This window comes from Alligator sinensis, unplaced genomic scaffold, assembly GCF_000455745.1.
Source record: "Alligator sinensis unplaced genomic scaffold, ASM45574v1 scaffold487_1, whole genome shotgun sequence".
Taxonomy (NCBI): Eukaryota; Metazoa; Chordata; order Crocodylia; family Alligatoridae; genus Alligator; species Alligator sinensis.
The window spans coordinates 248,147-265,136 of record NW_005842301.1 but is presented as its reverse complement, the minus strand read 5'-3'; the positions used below and the strand labels follow the sequence as shown (position 1 = coordinate 265,136).

Here is a 16,990-nt window from a genome sequence, read left to right as displayed (position 1 = left end):
AGCGGCTGCGGCAGGGAGTGCCAGCCACGGGGCAGGGAAGGGATGCTTTCCTCCGCGCCAGGAAGGAGCAGGGAAAGACCCCGGGGAAAAGCTGAGCATAGGGGTGGGGAAGCAGCCCTGCCCCATGGCCCGCGCTCCCTGCTGTAGCTGCTCACAGCCCATGCGGTGCTGTCCAGAGCAGGCACAGGCAGCCCCACGCAGGCTGCAAGTGGCTGCAGCACAGGACACTGGCCGAGCAAATGGCTGCTTCTTCCCCCCCTGCTCAGCCCTGCCCTTGCCCCCCCACCTGCTCCCCCTTACCTGTGGTTCTGGCATGGGGAAGCCATGTGGTCCCAGGCCAGAAGCCCCCCCGCTGGGGCTTCTGGCTGCAGGGGCAGGGCTGGGCGGGCCCTGCTTTTGTGGGAGCCCACCGGGCTTCCCCTGGGTCCTACTGCCCTTGATTCCTGTCATTTTTGACAGGAACCAAGGACAGAGAAATATTAATTTTCAAAATTTTTCTAGGGGCCTCACGGGCCAGATTCAGCCCACCCCTGCACTAACAGCTTCAGGGCTTATCCTTCCCACAGGGCAGAACAAACAAAGCCCTGCCATCCTGACAGGTTGCTGTCTTTGGCACCATATGCTCTGTACCTACAGGGACCTTCATTCCTGGAGGTGGACCAACACTCTGGCATCTGCAGGTCCTCTTGAGGTGGCACCTTCAGACTTCCTGACATTGATGGGAGCTTTTACCCTGGGGCAACTGTATGCCAGAAGGTGCCTGAAAGGTGGCATTTGGGTCCACTGAAGCACTCTGCTCCCCCCTCACTGAGCAGTCCCTTCAGTGGAAATGCTTTTAATGGGGTTGCCCCCATTCGCATCCTTGGGGCCCAGTTAGGCAGCACCCTTGGGGTTCAGATGATTCCATGGGGCAGTGTGATAAGATGGCCTCAAGGACTGACTCTGGGGCAGTGCCACACTGGGATCCTACTGTCATAATAGGGTACAACTGGGCTGAGGACTCCCAGTGTTACTGCCCCACGGGAACCCCAGGTTTCGCTGTAATTGCAGGCACCCAGGACAGTTGGCTCACTGTGGGGCTTATCAAGACACGTGGAGCTACATGAGGGGTGTCCTACTGTATTTCTGGGAGCAAGGGGCAATGACAGGGCCAGTCTCACTGGGCTCTCCAGACTCCGTACCAGGACTGCCAGGCTGGGTTAGGCCCAGACAGAGGCATAACTAACAAGTTTTGTGCCCAGGGCAAAACCTCAATGCACCCTGAGGTATGCATGTAGGGTTGATGTATGCCAAAGAGTAGGCAGAAAGAAAAAGTGTGATTAAAGAGTGTGATTAGTCTTACCTGGCAAAGACTGGGTGGATGAAAGACCCAAGCTGCTGCTGTTTCATGTCCTGTGCTTGGTGTCATGGAGCTGTTTCCCCCTTCCTCACTCCCCCTTCCAGCAAGACCATGGGAATGTTCTGCCCTCTCCTTCCCTACCTCTGGCCAGGGGGTGCAGGGCTCTTCTCCCCCTCTCTCTTTTCCCCCTCACTCCTGCTGGGCAGTGCAGAGATGTTTCTACCCAGTCCCTCCAGCCAAACTAGCTTTTCTGTAAAGCAGATGAGCAGGGTGAAGCGGGCACGATGGCCTTCACTGGCCTTCTAGCTGAGGCAGCATAGACCCAGTGATCCACAATGCACCCTTACAAACCAAACCCCTTCTCTCCTCCCCCCTGTCCTTCCTTTCCCTTTTTTCTCGCAGCCCTGCATGCAGCCCTTATGAGCCACATACAGTGGCTGCACATGCCACTTGTGGCTCACATTCCACAGGTTGGCCACCCCTGACTTGGATGACAACCTGTGTGCTGCTTGGGAAGAAGAATCAGTTTTTGACTGAGGTTCTCCAAGTCTTTTGTTTACAGTAGGTTCTATTTCTTTTTAAGACGGTGCAAGTTAAATGCCCCAAAATATGGATAAAGAAGAAGATAAAGAAGCAACATTTTCCCTAATGTGTGCAGTTCAGTAACCAAACTGTGGTCAGTATGCAGAACTTACGAGTCTTTTAATCAAGCTCTGGAATCATTACTACCTTTGTTGAAACAAAGTGTTTCAGGGTTAAATCTGTCTTGGCTGGCTAAGCCTGGTTCCTTTTAGAATGGGAAAAGATAACAAATAAGGTGGGGATAGAAATTGATGTGTGGCTGTTAGCAGGATGCATAGGTTCAACTGGTAGAGTTGCTTAGGACACAGGTATGGAAATCATGATGCTGTCTGGTTTACTTTTCTCATCTGGTCCAGTTGGAACTTCTTTCAGAATTAGGTAAGAGCTCAGGCTTTTGACAAGAAATCTCTGGGCCCAGTGTGAGCGGTGATACCTACTGAATGCTTTCTGCTAACCCCATTTGTCTCAATGCACTTAAAAACTTTTCAAAGAAGCAGAGGTTCAAATGGATGGCAGACTTGTTTGATTAAAAATGTATAGGCAAAACAGATTTTCACAGGTTCATGCATAAACACTTCCTGCCATTGTAGAACAGTCCTGGTCTCTTTCTGTAGCAACTTTGTAACTTCAGCAGAAACCTTGAAAGCCCCTCTTTTTTTAAGCTATGTACCAATATGCAATTGTTTAAATTCCTTTGGCCACACTTATTTCAGTTAAGGTTGGCTTGTTTTGCTTTAGCTTAGAGCTGTTCCTAATCATTTTAAGCTCAATTAAATCAGTATGCACATTGTGATTCGCATCAGTGTGCCTAAATCCATTTAAAATGAAGAACTTTAGTTCAAGTGTAGCAATTCCAGGTTTTAACAACCTCTTAATTCTACCAAGCCTAGTTACCACTATCTTTAACCTTTTTTCTCTGTTTTCTTTCAACAGTAATCTTTTATAGCAGCGGTTTTTAACATCTGCAGCCCCATATGCTGGATATGTGGTCCAGGGCCAGATCCCGCACATGGGGTTGGTCCATAGGCTTGGTTCAGTTTGGGGTCAGTCCACAGGGAACAGTGCCCTTGCCACTATGGTAAATCCATGACTGACATTTGTTTTGCTATATGCCCCTGGTTCTGGGCAATCTATATAAATGGATTACACAGTTGAAAAGATAATGGTTTATTAATGCAGTATCTAAGGCTCATCTTTGTAAAGTGCTTTGAGATTAATTAGCAGAAAATCCTAAAACCATAGGGGTATTATTGTATGTTCATTTAATTGAAATATTAACTCAATCAGCGAATCTACATGACCTCTTACTTTGGGTTCCTTTAACTAGATGTGATAAAACATCTGTGAAAATGGTATAGAGTCAATATTGTTTATCCTGCTGCATTGTTTGATCTTTGCCTTTCAGATCCTACCATGCTGACAGATATGATGAAAGGGAATGTAACTAATGTTCTACCCATGATTCTCATTGGTGGTTGGATCAACATGACGTTCTCAGGATTTGTTACAAGTAAGCATCCAAATTGTATTTCCTGCCCCCTTTCAGTGACATTCTTCAGGCATTAAACATCAGAGCTTTGCTACGTCTGCTTAAAAGTGGACTAAAATAATGGATTGTGTGTGACTTGTCTTGACAAGACCCATCAGATCTTTTCTTTTTGTCAAATGGAGAGCGAATTAAGCCTCTCTACACTTGTCACAATAAGTACCACCCTGTCCAACCTGAGAAATCTCTCCAAGTTCCCCTTCCCAGGACCAGTTGTCCCGTCACAAAGATGCGGGGGAAGATGGAGAGGACATGGAGCAGGATATTCATCTCAAATTGCTGGAGACCTATGTCTTCATTTCAGAGCTGGTGCAAAGTATAAACAAACTTTGAGTGATGTGCTGACACAGTTTTACAGTGTTAGTCCTGTGACATTACATTATTATGTTTCATTGTGCAGATGTCACTAGGTTGACATTCCTTTGCACAGCATAAAGTGCTAGGCATATATTGCACTCTGCAGGATTTTCCATACATACAGTTGTTGCCTAAAGTTTTGTTTTAGGTAGTGGGCAAAGGGAGATTCTTGATACAGCCACAAACACTTAGTCTGGTCAGGATATTGACTTTATCGCATATGTAAGTAAACAATACAGTTTAAAAAAAACAAAATAAATCACACTTACATAGCCTTGATGTCAGAGCAGGCCCTGAGAGTTGATCAGGCTCCAAGGATGCTCTGGGATTCATGCACAGCAAGTTGTCATCTTGGCCACAAGTCTGGCCGGTGTCTTCATCCTTTGTCTTTCCATTTATATACAGTTCTGTTTTCTGTTCATGCTTCTGCAGTACTTTTCCACTTTTTTTGTTACCAACATTACTTAGGACCTTTCCTCAACTTCATTTTGTCGTACTCGTGCTCACAACCTGTGATGGCTTGTGACTGGTCTGCCTACAAATAGCTATAACCATAATATTTTCATACATAGCATTCTATTTTGCTGATACGGCAGTCACCATGACTTGACTCAGGCTCACTGTGTGCCTCATACAGCCATCTGGCTGCACAGTGACAGGGAAGAGGGGTGCTTCTAAAATAGTAAATCTGACCATGAAATACAAAAACTGACAGGGTCCCCCAGAACCTGAAGTTCTGGGGGACCTGAACTTAGCACCTGAATAGCACCTGAAGTTACTTCACAGAATCATAGAAAATTAGGGTTGCAGACATTGCTGACTTGTATCCATATTATTGTCCACTGTAACACCCAAGTCCTTTTCTGCAGAACTGCTGCTTAGCCGGCCAGTCCCCAGGCGGTAGCGGTGCATGAGATGCCCCCTTCAGTTATCAGGCTGTGTCCATCTGTTGGCCTTGTTGTGCTAGACAGCCTGTCTGCTTCCAGAGCTATGAGAAGCTTTGTGTGTGTTATACCCAAGTGTCCTAGAAATCCAATTAATCCCTGCTGCCCATCTTGACCCCTTATAATGTATATGCCTATACCTATAAGCTAGTTCCCAAACACGACCTTTAAATACTGTTTCAAAGCCAACATATCCCCTCCTTGAAGGCTCGACACCTTCACAACATACTGGAGCTTATTGGCATCACCTGGAATGTTTATGACATTTGTGGGGAAGACCTCCACCAGTCATCCCGGGGAAAAGTATGATGGCATTTGTGGTCAGGGGCTCCAATGGGCTGAACGCTGTGATGAACCCTTAACCATTGCTTAAATGTTGCCCATACCCCCTCTAACTCGGTGTCTTGCCTCAGCATTCCCTAGCCCAGCAACTAAGTTTTAGCCAATTAGGTTTAAATAAGCCTCCCATACTGGGACTGGGGAATGTATGGCCTGAGATGCCTACCAAACCTTTTACTCAGCATTTCAGGTAGCATGTCGCTGTGCAGTCAGTGTCTTATCTGATTGTCAGAATGGCTATTCAGATCAGAAAAACATCTCACGGTCAGAATCTCTGGAGATCAGACATGTCCTTGGCAATCCTCCTGTACACTGGGCAATGCTTTCTTGTTGTCTTAACTGCATGCTTGGTGTCATTGTAGCACTACCAGTGCCCCTCCATTCTGTAAAAGGCTAGAAAAATGCCAAGGGTTAGGCCTTTCCCAATTGGCCATGGAAACCAGGCATGATGTTTGCACATGAAGGACCGGTTTTGGTCTTCCTCAGGATCCGATCGCATAATTTTACACTGTGTTCCCATGTTACATTACTACTTCTACTATACAAGCTAAAATGCATATCTAGCACAAACAAAACAAAAAAGAAGAAAAGAAAAGAAAAAAACCCAGAAATGATGACAATTAAACAATCAATCAATCCAGCCTTCTCGACCTTTGGCATGGCTGTGGGGCCTTGGAGGTGATGCTCTGCATGACGCACCATTTCTTGTAGCCACTCTGCAGGTATTTCATAGCCTATTAAGAAGCTTTACTTTACATTTTATAGTCCAGCACAGTTGATATCACAATCACTTATAGTAATAGCATTTTACAAACACAACAAAACACAATCACATAACACACTCAAGTTTGATTCCTCTCTGTACCCAGCAGACTTCATGATGCTTCAGTGGTGGTTCCATCCTGCAAAACACAAAGACAAAAAGGGAGGGGCTCACCTGTCTTGGTTACCTTACTCTCAGCTGGTACACTGTGGCTGGCTTTCCTTGTCCTATAGCCATGCTGGCGCTCATCCAAAAATTTCCCATCCTTGTACCTTGCAGAGGCTGCTTTTACAGCAGTGCTCTCCTTTCAAAGTGAGCTGGAGTTTTAAGGTGCCCTGTACTCGCCCCAGCCCTTTCCCCACGGTGGTTAATGTGGCATTTTGCAGAGCCTACCCTGCTACAGGTAGCTCCACCCCACTAACCATACCCAGGAGGGTGGCAGTTTCAGGTTATACCCAGGACCAAACTCCACTCTCCTGCTCTGGTCTTCTTTGCTCCTCATGTGCACAGTCTCTCACTTCCGGGCTTCCTGGCCCCTCCTCGGGCCAGTTGAGAACACAGGCTTCCAGCTCTGGCAGCTTTAACAGTGGTCTTTTCTCTGTGCCCCTTCTCTGGACTGCCAAATCATTTGGTCTTATAGGGCCCTGCAGACCCTTCATCAGATCTTTTTCTCTCTCCCTCCTGGTCCCTCCCTTTCCCTCCTTGCTGTCCCTCCTCTTCCTTGAAGGGGGTCCTCATCCCCCAGGAAGGGTCCCCAAGGCCACCATGGACCGAGGGCATACCAGCAGCCCATCTCATGCACCCCACTGGAGGGGGGCTATGGGCCTCGGCATCCTACCTCCAGACTGCTGACACCTAAGAGAGAGAGCCTCAGAGTGGAGCCTGTATCCTGACCAGATGTACTTTGACTCTGATGACAGCTCTAGGGTTGGTAGATATAGAATTGCTAGATTGTTTGTATTGTTGCTCTTCTGCTATCACTCCGTATCGATAAATTTGCTTGTTATCGAATGGAAAGGTTGTGGTTGGTCTGAGGGTTGTGCTTCCCTGGAACAAGGATATAAGGGCTGGGTCCTAAATCCAGTTCCAACAATGACAACCGTGTCCCGTGTACGCACAGCCTCTGCCCAGCTCCTCCCCCGTGTTTGGTAGTCTGTAGTATCCTACAATTAGGTCTCTCTCACCACACCGTAGTTTGACCCAGAGGGGTTTAAGCCACTCTTTGGAGCCAGTGTCAGCCTCCAAGGAGGTGTACTGCTCCCTCACATAGAGAGCTACACCTCCACCTTTCTTCCCTACTCGATCCCTTCTGTGCACTGTGTAGCCCTCTGTGGCCATGTTCCAGTCATGTGTGGTATACCACCAGGTCTCTGTGATCCCTACTAGATCGTAATGCCCACTGGAGAGTAGGAGGGCTAGCTCCTCCTGCTTGTTCCCCATGCTTCTGGCATCAGTGTACAGGCACCTGAGTCCTCCAATTGAGACCCTTGATTTCCTGTCACACTGAGGGAGCACCGTTCCCTCAGCACTTGCAAGAGTGGTTATCCTAGTGTCCCCAACATTAGAACTTTTTTGTGTACCAGTCCCTGGGCATGCTTCAGTCAGTGTTTTCCCGTCCCCCAGCGATCTTACGGAGGGTGCAATCCAGCCCATCTTCCAAATCATTAATGAAGATATTGACCAAAACCAACCAGGATCTACCACCCCTGGGGTCACTCCACTTGATACTGGCTGCCAACTAGACATTGAGCCACTCATTACTACCTGTTGAGTCAGCAATCCAGCCAGCTTTCTATCCACCTGACCATCCAGTCCAACCCAGACTTCCTAAGCTTGCTTGCAGGAGAATGCTGTGGGAAACCAAATCAGAATCCTTGCTGAAGTCAAGCTACATAACGTCCACTGCTTTCCCCACATCCACAGAGCCAGTTATCTCATCATAGAAGGCAATCAGGTTAATCAGGTATGACTTGCCCTTGGTGAATCCATGCTGACTGTTCCTAATCACCTTCTTCTCCTCGAAGTGCTTAGACATGAATTCCTTGAGGGTCTGCTCCATGATTTTTCTGCGGCCTGAAGTAAGGCTGACTGGTCTATAGTTCCCTGGATCCTTCTTCTTTCTTAAAGATGGGCACTATATTTGCCCTTTTCCAATCATCCAGGACCTCCCCTGATCGCCATGAGTTATGGAAGATAGCAGCCAGCAGCTCTGCAGTTACATCAGCCAGTTCCCTCAGCACCTTTGGTTGCATCCCGTCTGTCCCCATGGACTTGTATATATCCAACTTTTCTAAATAGTCCTTAATCTGTTCTTTCACCACTGAGGGCTGCTCACCTTCTCCCCAAACTGTGCTGCCCAGTGTAGTAGTTTGAGAGCTGACCTTGCCTGTGAAGACCAAGGTACAAAAGGCATTGAGAACTTCAGCCTCGTCCTCCTCATCTGTGACTAGGTTGCATACCCCATTCAGTAAGGGACACATACTTTCCCTGACCTTCGTTTTGTTGCTAAGATACTTGTAGAAATGCTTCTTGTTACCCTTCACATTCCTTGCTAGCTGCAACTCCAGTTGAACTTTAGCCTTCCTGATTTCATTTCTCCATGCCAAAGTAATATTCTTATACTCCTCCTTATTTGTTTGTCCAAGATTCCACTTCTTGGAAGCTTCATTTTTGTGTTTAAGTTCACTGAAGAGTTCTCTGCTAAGCCAAGTTGACTGCTTGCCACATTTGCCATTCTTCCTGCACATGAGGATGGTTTATTCCTGTGCCCTCAGTAAGGCTTCTTTAAAATAAAACCAGCTCTCCTGGACTCCTTTCCTCCTCAGACTGCCCTCCCAGAGATTCTTACCCATCAGTTCCCTGAAGGAGTCAAAGTCTGCTTTTGCGAAGTCCAGGGTCCATACTCTGCTGCTCTTCTTCCTTTCTTTTGTCAGAATCCTGAACTCGATTATTGCGTGGTCACTAGTGCCCATCCACTTCTACATCCCCAACCAATTCTTCTCTGTATGAGAGCAGTAGTTCAAGAAGAGCACGGCCTCTATTTGGTCTCTCCAACACTTGCAACAGGCGGTTGTCCCCAGTGCTCTTCAGAAATGTCCTGGATTGCCTGTGCACGGCTGTATTGTCCTCCCAGCAGATATCAGGGTGATTGAAGTCCCCCATGAGAACCAGAACCTGTGATCTGGAAACTTCCACTAGTTGTCTGAAGAAAGCCTCATCTGCCTCATCCTCCTAGTCTGATGGTTTATAGCATGCACCCACCATGACATCGCCCTTGTTGCTGTCTCCTCTAACCTTAACCCAGAAACTTTCAACAGGCCTCCCTCCAGTTTCATACTGGAGCTCTGAGCAATCATACAGCTCTTTTACATGCAGTGCAACTCCTTCCCTTCTTCTCCCCTGCCTGTCCTTCCTAAACAATATGTACCCATTCATGGCAGTGCTCCCGCCATGCGAGCTTTCCCACTAAGTCTTAGTTGTTTGCATTGTTTGTAAAATTATTTTTGCCTTTATTGCAGCAAAAGTCCCATTTCCTCTGACACTGCGCTTTAAACCTATGCTTCAGCAGGGGATTGAGCTGCTCACCCTGGATGCATCCTGGTAAGAGCTTGTTTAGTGTGGCAAGTGTAAGTAAGGAAATGGAATGTTCTATTAAAATCTTGTGATGACTTATTGACTCTGGAATTGCCTGTTTGAGAATTTCAGAATTTAAGTCAAAACGGATGTCCTGCATACAGGCACTTGTTAAACTGAAGTCTAAAATGCTTGTTTTATTTTGTCAGGGTAAGTTCTGCTTCCTGGTACTTCCTAAATGTATTTGGACTTCGAAGCATTTACACTCTCATCTTGGGCCAAGACAATGGTAAGTTACTATTATTTCTATTACATTAATTAGTTTGTGTTGGGAGAATTTCTTAAGTTAATATTAGATTCATGAAAGGGTAAGAAATGACATGACTCCTCCAGTCAAAGCCTTGTATTTCGATAGGATTATTCATAAATGCACTGTTATTAATCTCTTGTCTACAGGGCTGAAGCCACTCCTATCAGCATACAGGTTTCTTCCACTTCCCATTCCCTAGTCACTTGCTGCCCATGTCCTGCCCTGACACTGTTCCTAAAATTATACAATCAATGCTGTTGCACAACTACAAGGTATTGCCCAAAAACACAAAAAAGAAACGCCGTAACCAGCCACAAATTAAGCTAGGGGAACAACAGCAGTCAGGACATAAGTAAGCCCATTGTGAACCTCTGCTTCATTCACCAGCTGCTAAGAGTGGTCCTATCTAATATCCATCTGCTTTAGATAGCAGAGCTCTTGTTATCTCCCAACAGTCCAGCTGTTGCCCTGTAGAGTATTCTCTCCTAGATCATCCCTGACCAATCAATGCTTATCCAACCTCTTCTTGAACATCTCCAGTGATGGAGATTCCACACTGTTCTACCAGTGACGTTTTTCCTGATGTCTGATTTAAACCTACTTCCTTGCAGCTTTAAGCCATCCATTCACATTCTGCTCTGTGCAGCGAGACAGAAAAAGCATTTTCCTTCTTTATCACAGCCCTTCATATATTTGAAAACTGCTCTCCAGTCCTACTTTAATCACCTTTTCCATAACCTTTTCTCATAGAACTTATCTTTCAAGCCTTTTATCATTTTTTGTTGCCCACCTCTGGACCCTCTCTAACTTCTCCGCATCCTTTTTAAACTCCCGAGTCCAAAACTGTGCACAGTATTCTAGATGAGGCCTAACCAGTGCCAAGTAGAAAGGCACTATCACCTCCCATGTCTTGCACCTAATGCTCCTATTGATGCATCTCAAAACTGCATTGGCCTTCTATGCAGTTGCATCACACTTCAGATTCATACCGAGTCTGTGATTTACCAAGATGCTTAAATACTTATTCATACTGCTGCTATCCGGCCAATTGTCATTCATTTTGTACTTGTGTTTTTGATTATTTTTCCTGGGGTGTAGCACTTCGCATTTGTCAGGATTTAATTTCACCCTGTTGGCCATGGAAGGGGCAAGTGTAGCACATAGTCATCTCCTCTCAGCCCCTGCAGGGCAAAGATAATGCTTTTTGGAAAAGTCTGATGCTAAAAAGTTCTTATTCACAAAACCAGTTTTTTCTTTCTGAAGATCCACTATGAAAATGGGGAAGCAAAACTATTTCTTTAATAATCCCTTTCATGACAGTAAAGGCCTCCAAACTTGCATCATCTCCAGAGTACTGTCACAGAAAGTCCTAAAAGTCACCACAGGTTTCTTCCACTTCTAGTACAGATTTCTGCCTGCCCTCATTTTATCTCTTAGCATTTCATTTGTTCAATCCAAGTTTTATTTTCCTTCATAGATTGTGGCCGTTAATAATTTCTGTGGAGCATTATTCATTTGGGGGAATTGCCTAATTGTGTCCTTTGGTCTAGTAAAATATTCATTGAAGAAGTTAAATGTATTCATCCAGACTGAGGTTTGAGTGACCTCAGCTCTGGAAGTTGTTAGCTGAAGATGGCAGAGCTTGTTAGAAAACCAGAAATACTAGACCATTAGCTGATTGCCAGTTCTGTCTAGTCTGTATGTGGAGAGTACTCCAAAGTTTCATAAATCTGTCTTGGTGCCCAGCAGAAAGGAAGAAGTTAACAGGTCAGAACTTATCTTTTTCATTCCATCTCATGAAGATACGTAACTGTTTAGAAATCATGCTGCAGGGTCGATATTGATGAGGACCAGAATTACAATGCTAGTATATTTTCAAGAGCTCTCTATCTACTTAGAATAAGTAACTGTTGTATACTCTTTTGTCTCTTACAGCTGCAGACCAATCTAGGGTGATGCAGGAACAGATGACAGGGGCAGCAATGGCTATGCCTGCAGACACTAACAAAGCATTTAAGGTACAGTATTTCCTGCATTTTTCTCTCTCATTACAAGATTGTGTACCTCATACAATCCCTTCTGCCTTATTATGGTGTACCTCACACAATCCCTTCTGCCTTATTATGGTGTACCTCACACAATCCTTTCTGCCTTATTATGGGTCCTCTGCAGAAGTAAAAAAGGTAAACAGGGGAGCAAACAAGGGTCTGATACCAGTATACCTAAGAACCTCTATTATAGGTAAATAGTGCATTCCCATATAGAATAGTTCTCTCATTTTTCACTGGTTTTGGAGATTTAAATGAGCAGAAACATAAAAAGATTATTGATGTAGCATATTGCTGTTTTCTAAAATAGACATCTGACTAATCCTGGCATTCAGAAAGAGTAAGGCTGGATAATCAGCTCTAAGCACCCACTCCAGAAATTCAAGGTGGCATATGGCTTCAGGGCATGGTGCCAACTACTCAGTTGCCTTAAGTCTACTAGAATGGGCTTAGGATGTTCTGAGGTTAGTGTGGTTATTAATAGACCAATTTGCATACAAAGAATGATTAATTTGAATAAGTTCTACATTGATTTCCTCCACCTTTGGGCTGTCTTCCAAGTTTAACAAATAGGCTGGATGGCTCCCCAGAAGATGTTTGGGTCTAGGTAAAACTGAACACAAGCCCAAGTGTCTGATAGAGCCAAAAATCAGCCCCTTTTCAGTAAGTGCTACGGCCAAAGCAAAACTTAATCTTTATGAAGAACCACCAAAGTGTGAGGGGAAAATAAGTTATGGAAGCTTAGAGTTTCCTCATGTGCCTATCAGAGAATGCACTGCAAAGGTTGCAGTCAAGGACAGAAAGCATAAAGTTTAGAGTTTGTCAAGGCCTAAATTCAAATCCAGTAAAGTTATTTGAGTCTAGACTAGGACTATCTGGAATTCTAGATGCATCTCAGTAAGCGTACTCAGCAAATACCTTCCTAGCGACTTAGGATAGGAGAAGTAACAGGGGGTCCTGCCGGAAGTTCATTTAGGTTAAATTGATCTGCTGGAGTGGACATGTGTAACAAGTGGGCCATCTTGAGGCCAGTCCGAACATTGGCCCTCCCACCTGTCTAGGGCAGTCCACCCACCTGCCCCGTCTGCCACACCTTTGATATAACTTAAGTTGTTCCCAGGCAGGAGGCTGCCCATTTTATTGCCCTTATGCCAAGGGCGAATACACAGCTCCAAACCTTCCCTTATACCGTGTCCCATGCCTCACAGATGGCCCCAAATCACTAGAGCCTCAACACCCAGCTTCCTCAGTGCAATACACAGCTACCCTCCCCTTCACTGGGCTGCTGGGCCTAATGTCTCTTGGGCCTCAGGCCCCACTCAGTGGGCCCTGGCCCTGTGCTTTTCTGTCAGGGTGTGCTCCCCTAGCCTTTTCCCTCCGTAGGGTCTCCTGCAACACAGTGGGGGCTAAGGCTTTCCAGTGCCCCATCCTGACTTCTCATGGGAGAAGCACAGGTGTGGCATTTCCTGAGGACTGCCCCACCACAAGCAGCCCTATCACCATCCTTCCCAGGAGGGTATAGTTTTAGGTCATGCCACAGGACCAGGAACCTCCTCCATCTCCATAGTTCCTATCCTCAACCTCCAAGCTGTTCTGGAAGCAGCAGATCTCCAGCTGGGTGATGTTTTCCCTTCACCCCCCTGCAGCAACTGCCAGCTCTGCTCTTGGGGCCTAGCCTTATACCCAGGCTCCCAGCCTTTCTGCCAATCAGGTGGCCACCTGCCTAACATGTGACTGCCTGAGTGGATCTTCTCCTACCTGCAAGCTCCTTACCGCCTGCTCAGGCCCCTTAAAGTGGCAGGCACAACCTGTGCTCTGCCACAACATGTATATGGAAGTTTGAGTAGAAACTCTGTTAGATACTCTAACTGCAGCCTGAGTATTGCTGACCTCAGATGGCATATAGGAGATTCAACCCTGACCCTACAGCCTTTATAAGGTCCATAGCCCAGTGAAACCTTGTTAGGTGCCTCATTTCTTGTAGAGGTTGTGTATCTTCATCAATTCTGTCAGTATCCCTGTAAAATTCTCAGAGATTCAGCTATTCTTCTCTACTTAATAGATGTATCTCAAATTAATTACCCAAATTATGGAGAGGCACTAGTTCAGGGGCAGGGAATTATTTTGGGTGGAGGGCCACTTAATGAGTTTTGGTGAGGTGTCAAGGGCCGCATGAGTAGCTCTGCCCCTTGACAGTTGCACCACCCCCTTGTCACCATCTGAGGACCAGAAGTCCCACCCCTACCCCTGATCTTTGCTACCCCCTTGCTCCTGGAAAATACTCCCTTTGGGAGAAGGGTTGCCATCTTAGAACCAGGAAAAAAACAAATCATACACTAAAAGTCAAACACCTCCTATAACATATTTTAATTTTATTACGAAAAATATTTTTGCCATGATTTGTGTTTGCGTATTGTACATAGAAGTGACTGCATAATAAGTCAAAAACAAATTCTTCATCTTGTAGGTAGGTATGTGGGTGTGTGTGTGTATGGTGGGTATGTGTATGGGGGGTGGGAGGGGTGTATGGGTGTGTGTGTGTATGGTGGGGTGTGGGTGGGAGGGCATAAGTTATGTTGGGTCATGCATATGTGGGGGGTTGTGGGGGGCAGAGTGTGAGGGAGTGTGGGGGACACCCCCCCACACTCCCCCCATGATGCAGCAGCAGGCAGCGCACTCAGGCGCCTGGCAAAGCGTGGCTCTGGCCAGCACTGCACATCGCAGTACGGGGCGCAGCTTCCACCAGCCATCTGTATCACCAGCATTCCCTACCACTCACATTCAGCCCCTGCACTCACTGGGCACAGCAGGGAAGCCTCAGGTGCTGTAGCCAGCTGCCTTCCCTGTCAGGACTGCATAGTGCAGGAGGGAAGCCCCAGGCACCTTCTCCTGGTGGGTGGGGAAGACAACCAGCTCCAGCCTGCAGGGCTTCCCTCCTGTGCCCAGCAAGTGCAGGGGCTACACATGCATGGCAGGGGGCACCGGTGATACATACAGCCCAGTGGAAGCTATTTCCCTCGCTGCGATGTGCAGCACTGGCCAGAGCCGTATCCCACTGAGCACCTGCAACCTGAGTGCCCCGCCTGCTACTGCTTAGGCATGGGGGGAGTGTGGAGGGTCCCCTTACCCTCGACCCTCCCTCCCACCCACACGCTACCTACCCAAGCTGCATGCTGCCACCACCCCGCTGGGCACAGGCTCTGTGCTGCCACCAGTCCCCAGCTCCTTGCTCCTGCCCAGCGCCAGCTCTGCGCCCTGCTGCTTCCCTACCTGCTGCCCAGAGCCAGCAGGAGACCAGGGAAGCAGAGCAGGTCTCTGGGGGCTGCAGCAGCCCCACCTGGAAACTGCCTGCTGGCTAGGCCTGAGCCTTGCCACCTACGAGGGTGGGAACAAGGCGCAGTAGGGTATGTTTGGGGAGTGTGTGTACAAGTGGGCGCCTACTTCCACCCTTGCAGTTAGAAGGGCTGGGTGGGGTTCGATTCATTGGTGGGTGCCATGGGCCAGATGAGAGTATTTTGCCCATCCCTGCACCAGTTCCACCCCCACAAAACGTAAACCCAAGCAGTATGGTATTTTAGACATACCTGCATTAGAGTAAGGTTAATATAGAGCTTTATAGACAGAAGAACAAATCATTTTTCAATGTGTAAGATATTTTAATTGGCCAGCTATCCAAATATGTTTTTCTCTGGCAGGAGACTTCCTGTCAGTTATTTGAAGAAATATTTGCTCTGTGAAAGACATGCCAGCTAGACTTTAAAACTGTGCACACCCCACAATTCTTCATTTGCTTATATAAAAAATTACATTGTACCACCTTTGCAAAGAATGTACACAAGGGAAAAATTTTAATACTTGGTCCTGTTTCTCTACTCCTCTCTTTGCTCTCATTGTAGACAGAGTGGGAAGCTTTAGAATTAACTGATCATCAATGGGCATTAGAGGATATAGAAGAAGAGCTCATGGCAAAAGATCTTCACTTTGAAGGCATGTTTAAGGAAGAGTTGCAGACCTCCATCTTTTGAAAGCTGGATTGAATTTGAGTGTATGCTTGGAATTTTAAAAGAAAACTGTTGTTATAAAAATGTATGATGTATTTTAGTGATGCTCAGAATAAAAAAAGGCCATGCTCAGAACATCAGTTTTTAAAGAATTATTTATTGGAATTTATTATTTATTATTCCAGGGCTTGGAAAAGATTATTTTTTCCTACCTGTATTGGTATATTTGAGCCAAAGGAAATTAATATAGGCTTTCAGTTATTAAGGAGAGGGTATTATTTAACATTTTAGAAGACATACATCTTTCAGTTTTGATCGGGGGGGACGGACTTATTGGCAAACAGCTTCCACAGCTAGCATATGCAAATAATCTTGGAGATAAAGACCAATTTATTGGATTTTAGCAAATCAAGTAGTGTATTAGATAATCTATCTTTACCCATTTAAAACATCATCCAGTTGACTTGTATTACTAAACCAGCCTTTACAGAATAAAATTAGGTCAGAATAACAAAGTTGGACATTCAAAACTGATGTACCAAAGAATTAGATAAATCATCTTCAGAATCAGCCTCAGGATTCCGTTTCTTGAAGGTTTGACGCTTTTTCCTTTTCCTCTTTTATGTTTATTGTCTTTTCCTGTTTTAACCATGAAATTGTTTTGTCAGAGGAAAAGAAAGTTATATACTTGAAAGAATACTTTTAAAAGAATAGCAACAGCTGTCAGAATTATTGTTCCTTGTAAGGCAAGAGAAGGAATCCCTGGGGCAGAGAGGAAGAAACCAGGGTTTGAAGGGTGCTTGCCTGCAGTCACCCAATCACCTAGGATACATACAGCTACAAAGGAATCTTCCTTTTCCTGGTGCTTCTGGAGGGGAGGGGAAAGGAAGGCAAGCTCTCTACCCATTCATTGGCACCAGAGTGGTCACTTGGTGTCAGCTGATCCTCCAATTCCACGAGCTGGAACAGGAAGTGTCTGGGTAACAAGGCTTACTCTGATATGAGAGTGCTTCATTGTGCCCTCCATCTTGCACTCTGTGTTTCTGCTTTTTGCTTGATCTCCTGGTTTCATAGTTTCATAGCATAGTTTCATAGTAGCTAGGGTCAGGAGGGACCTGAACGGATCATCTAGCCTGACCCCCTGCCACAGGCAGGAATGAATGCTGGGTTCACAAGACCCCAGACAGG

The 16,990-nt window shown here is 46.1% G+C and overlaps 1 protein-coding gene across 3 annotated transcripts in view; it reads left to right on the top strand.

The window, feature by feature from the left end:
* Nucleotides 1-15,937, top strand: part of EMC3 (ER membrane protein complex subunit 3) — a 22,216-nt gene extending 6,279 nt beyond the window's left edge. For 2 of the 3 annotated variants that reach the window (XM_006028259.3, XM_006028257.3), the window contains exons 5-9: nucleotides 3,327-3,431; nucleotides 9,389-9,470; nucleotides 9,653-9,732; nucleotides 11,689-11,771; nucleotides 15,698-15,937. In XM_006028259.3, coding sequence (XP_006028321.1) covers nucleotides 3,327-3,431; nucleotides 9,389-9,470; nucleotides 9,653-9,732; nucleotides 11,689-11,771; nucleotides 15,698-15,826 — 479 coding nt within the window. In that variant the 3' untranslated portion in view covers nucleotides 15,827-15,937. The remainder of the gene's footprint in view (nucleotides 1-3,326; nucleotides 3,432-9,388; nucleotides 9,471-9,652; nucleotides 9,733-11,688; nucleotides 11,772-15,697) is intronic. The other variant, XM_025209660.1, reaches the window with a different exon arrangement.
* The last annotated feature ends 1,053 nt before the right edge of the window (nucleotides 15,938-16,990 follow it).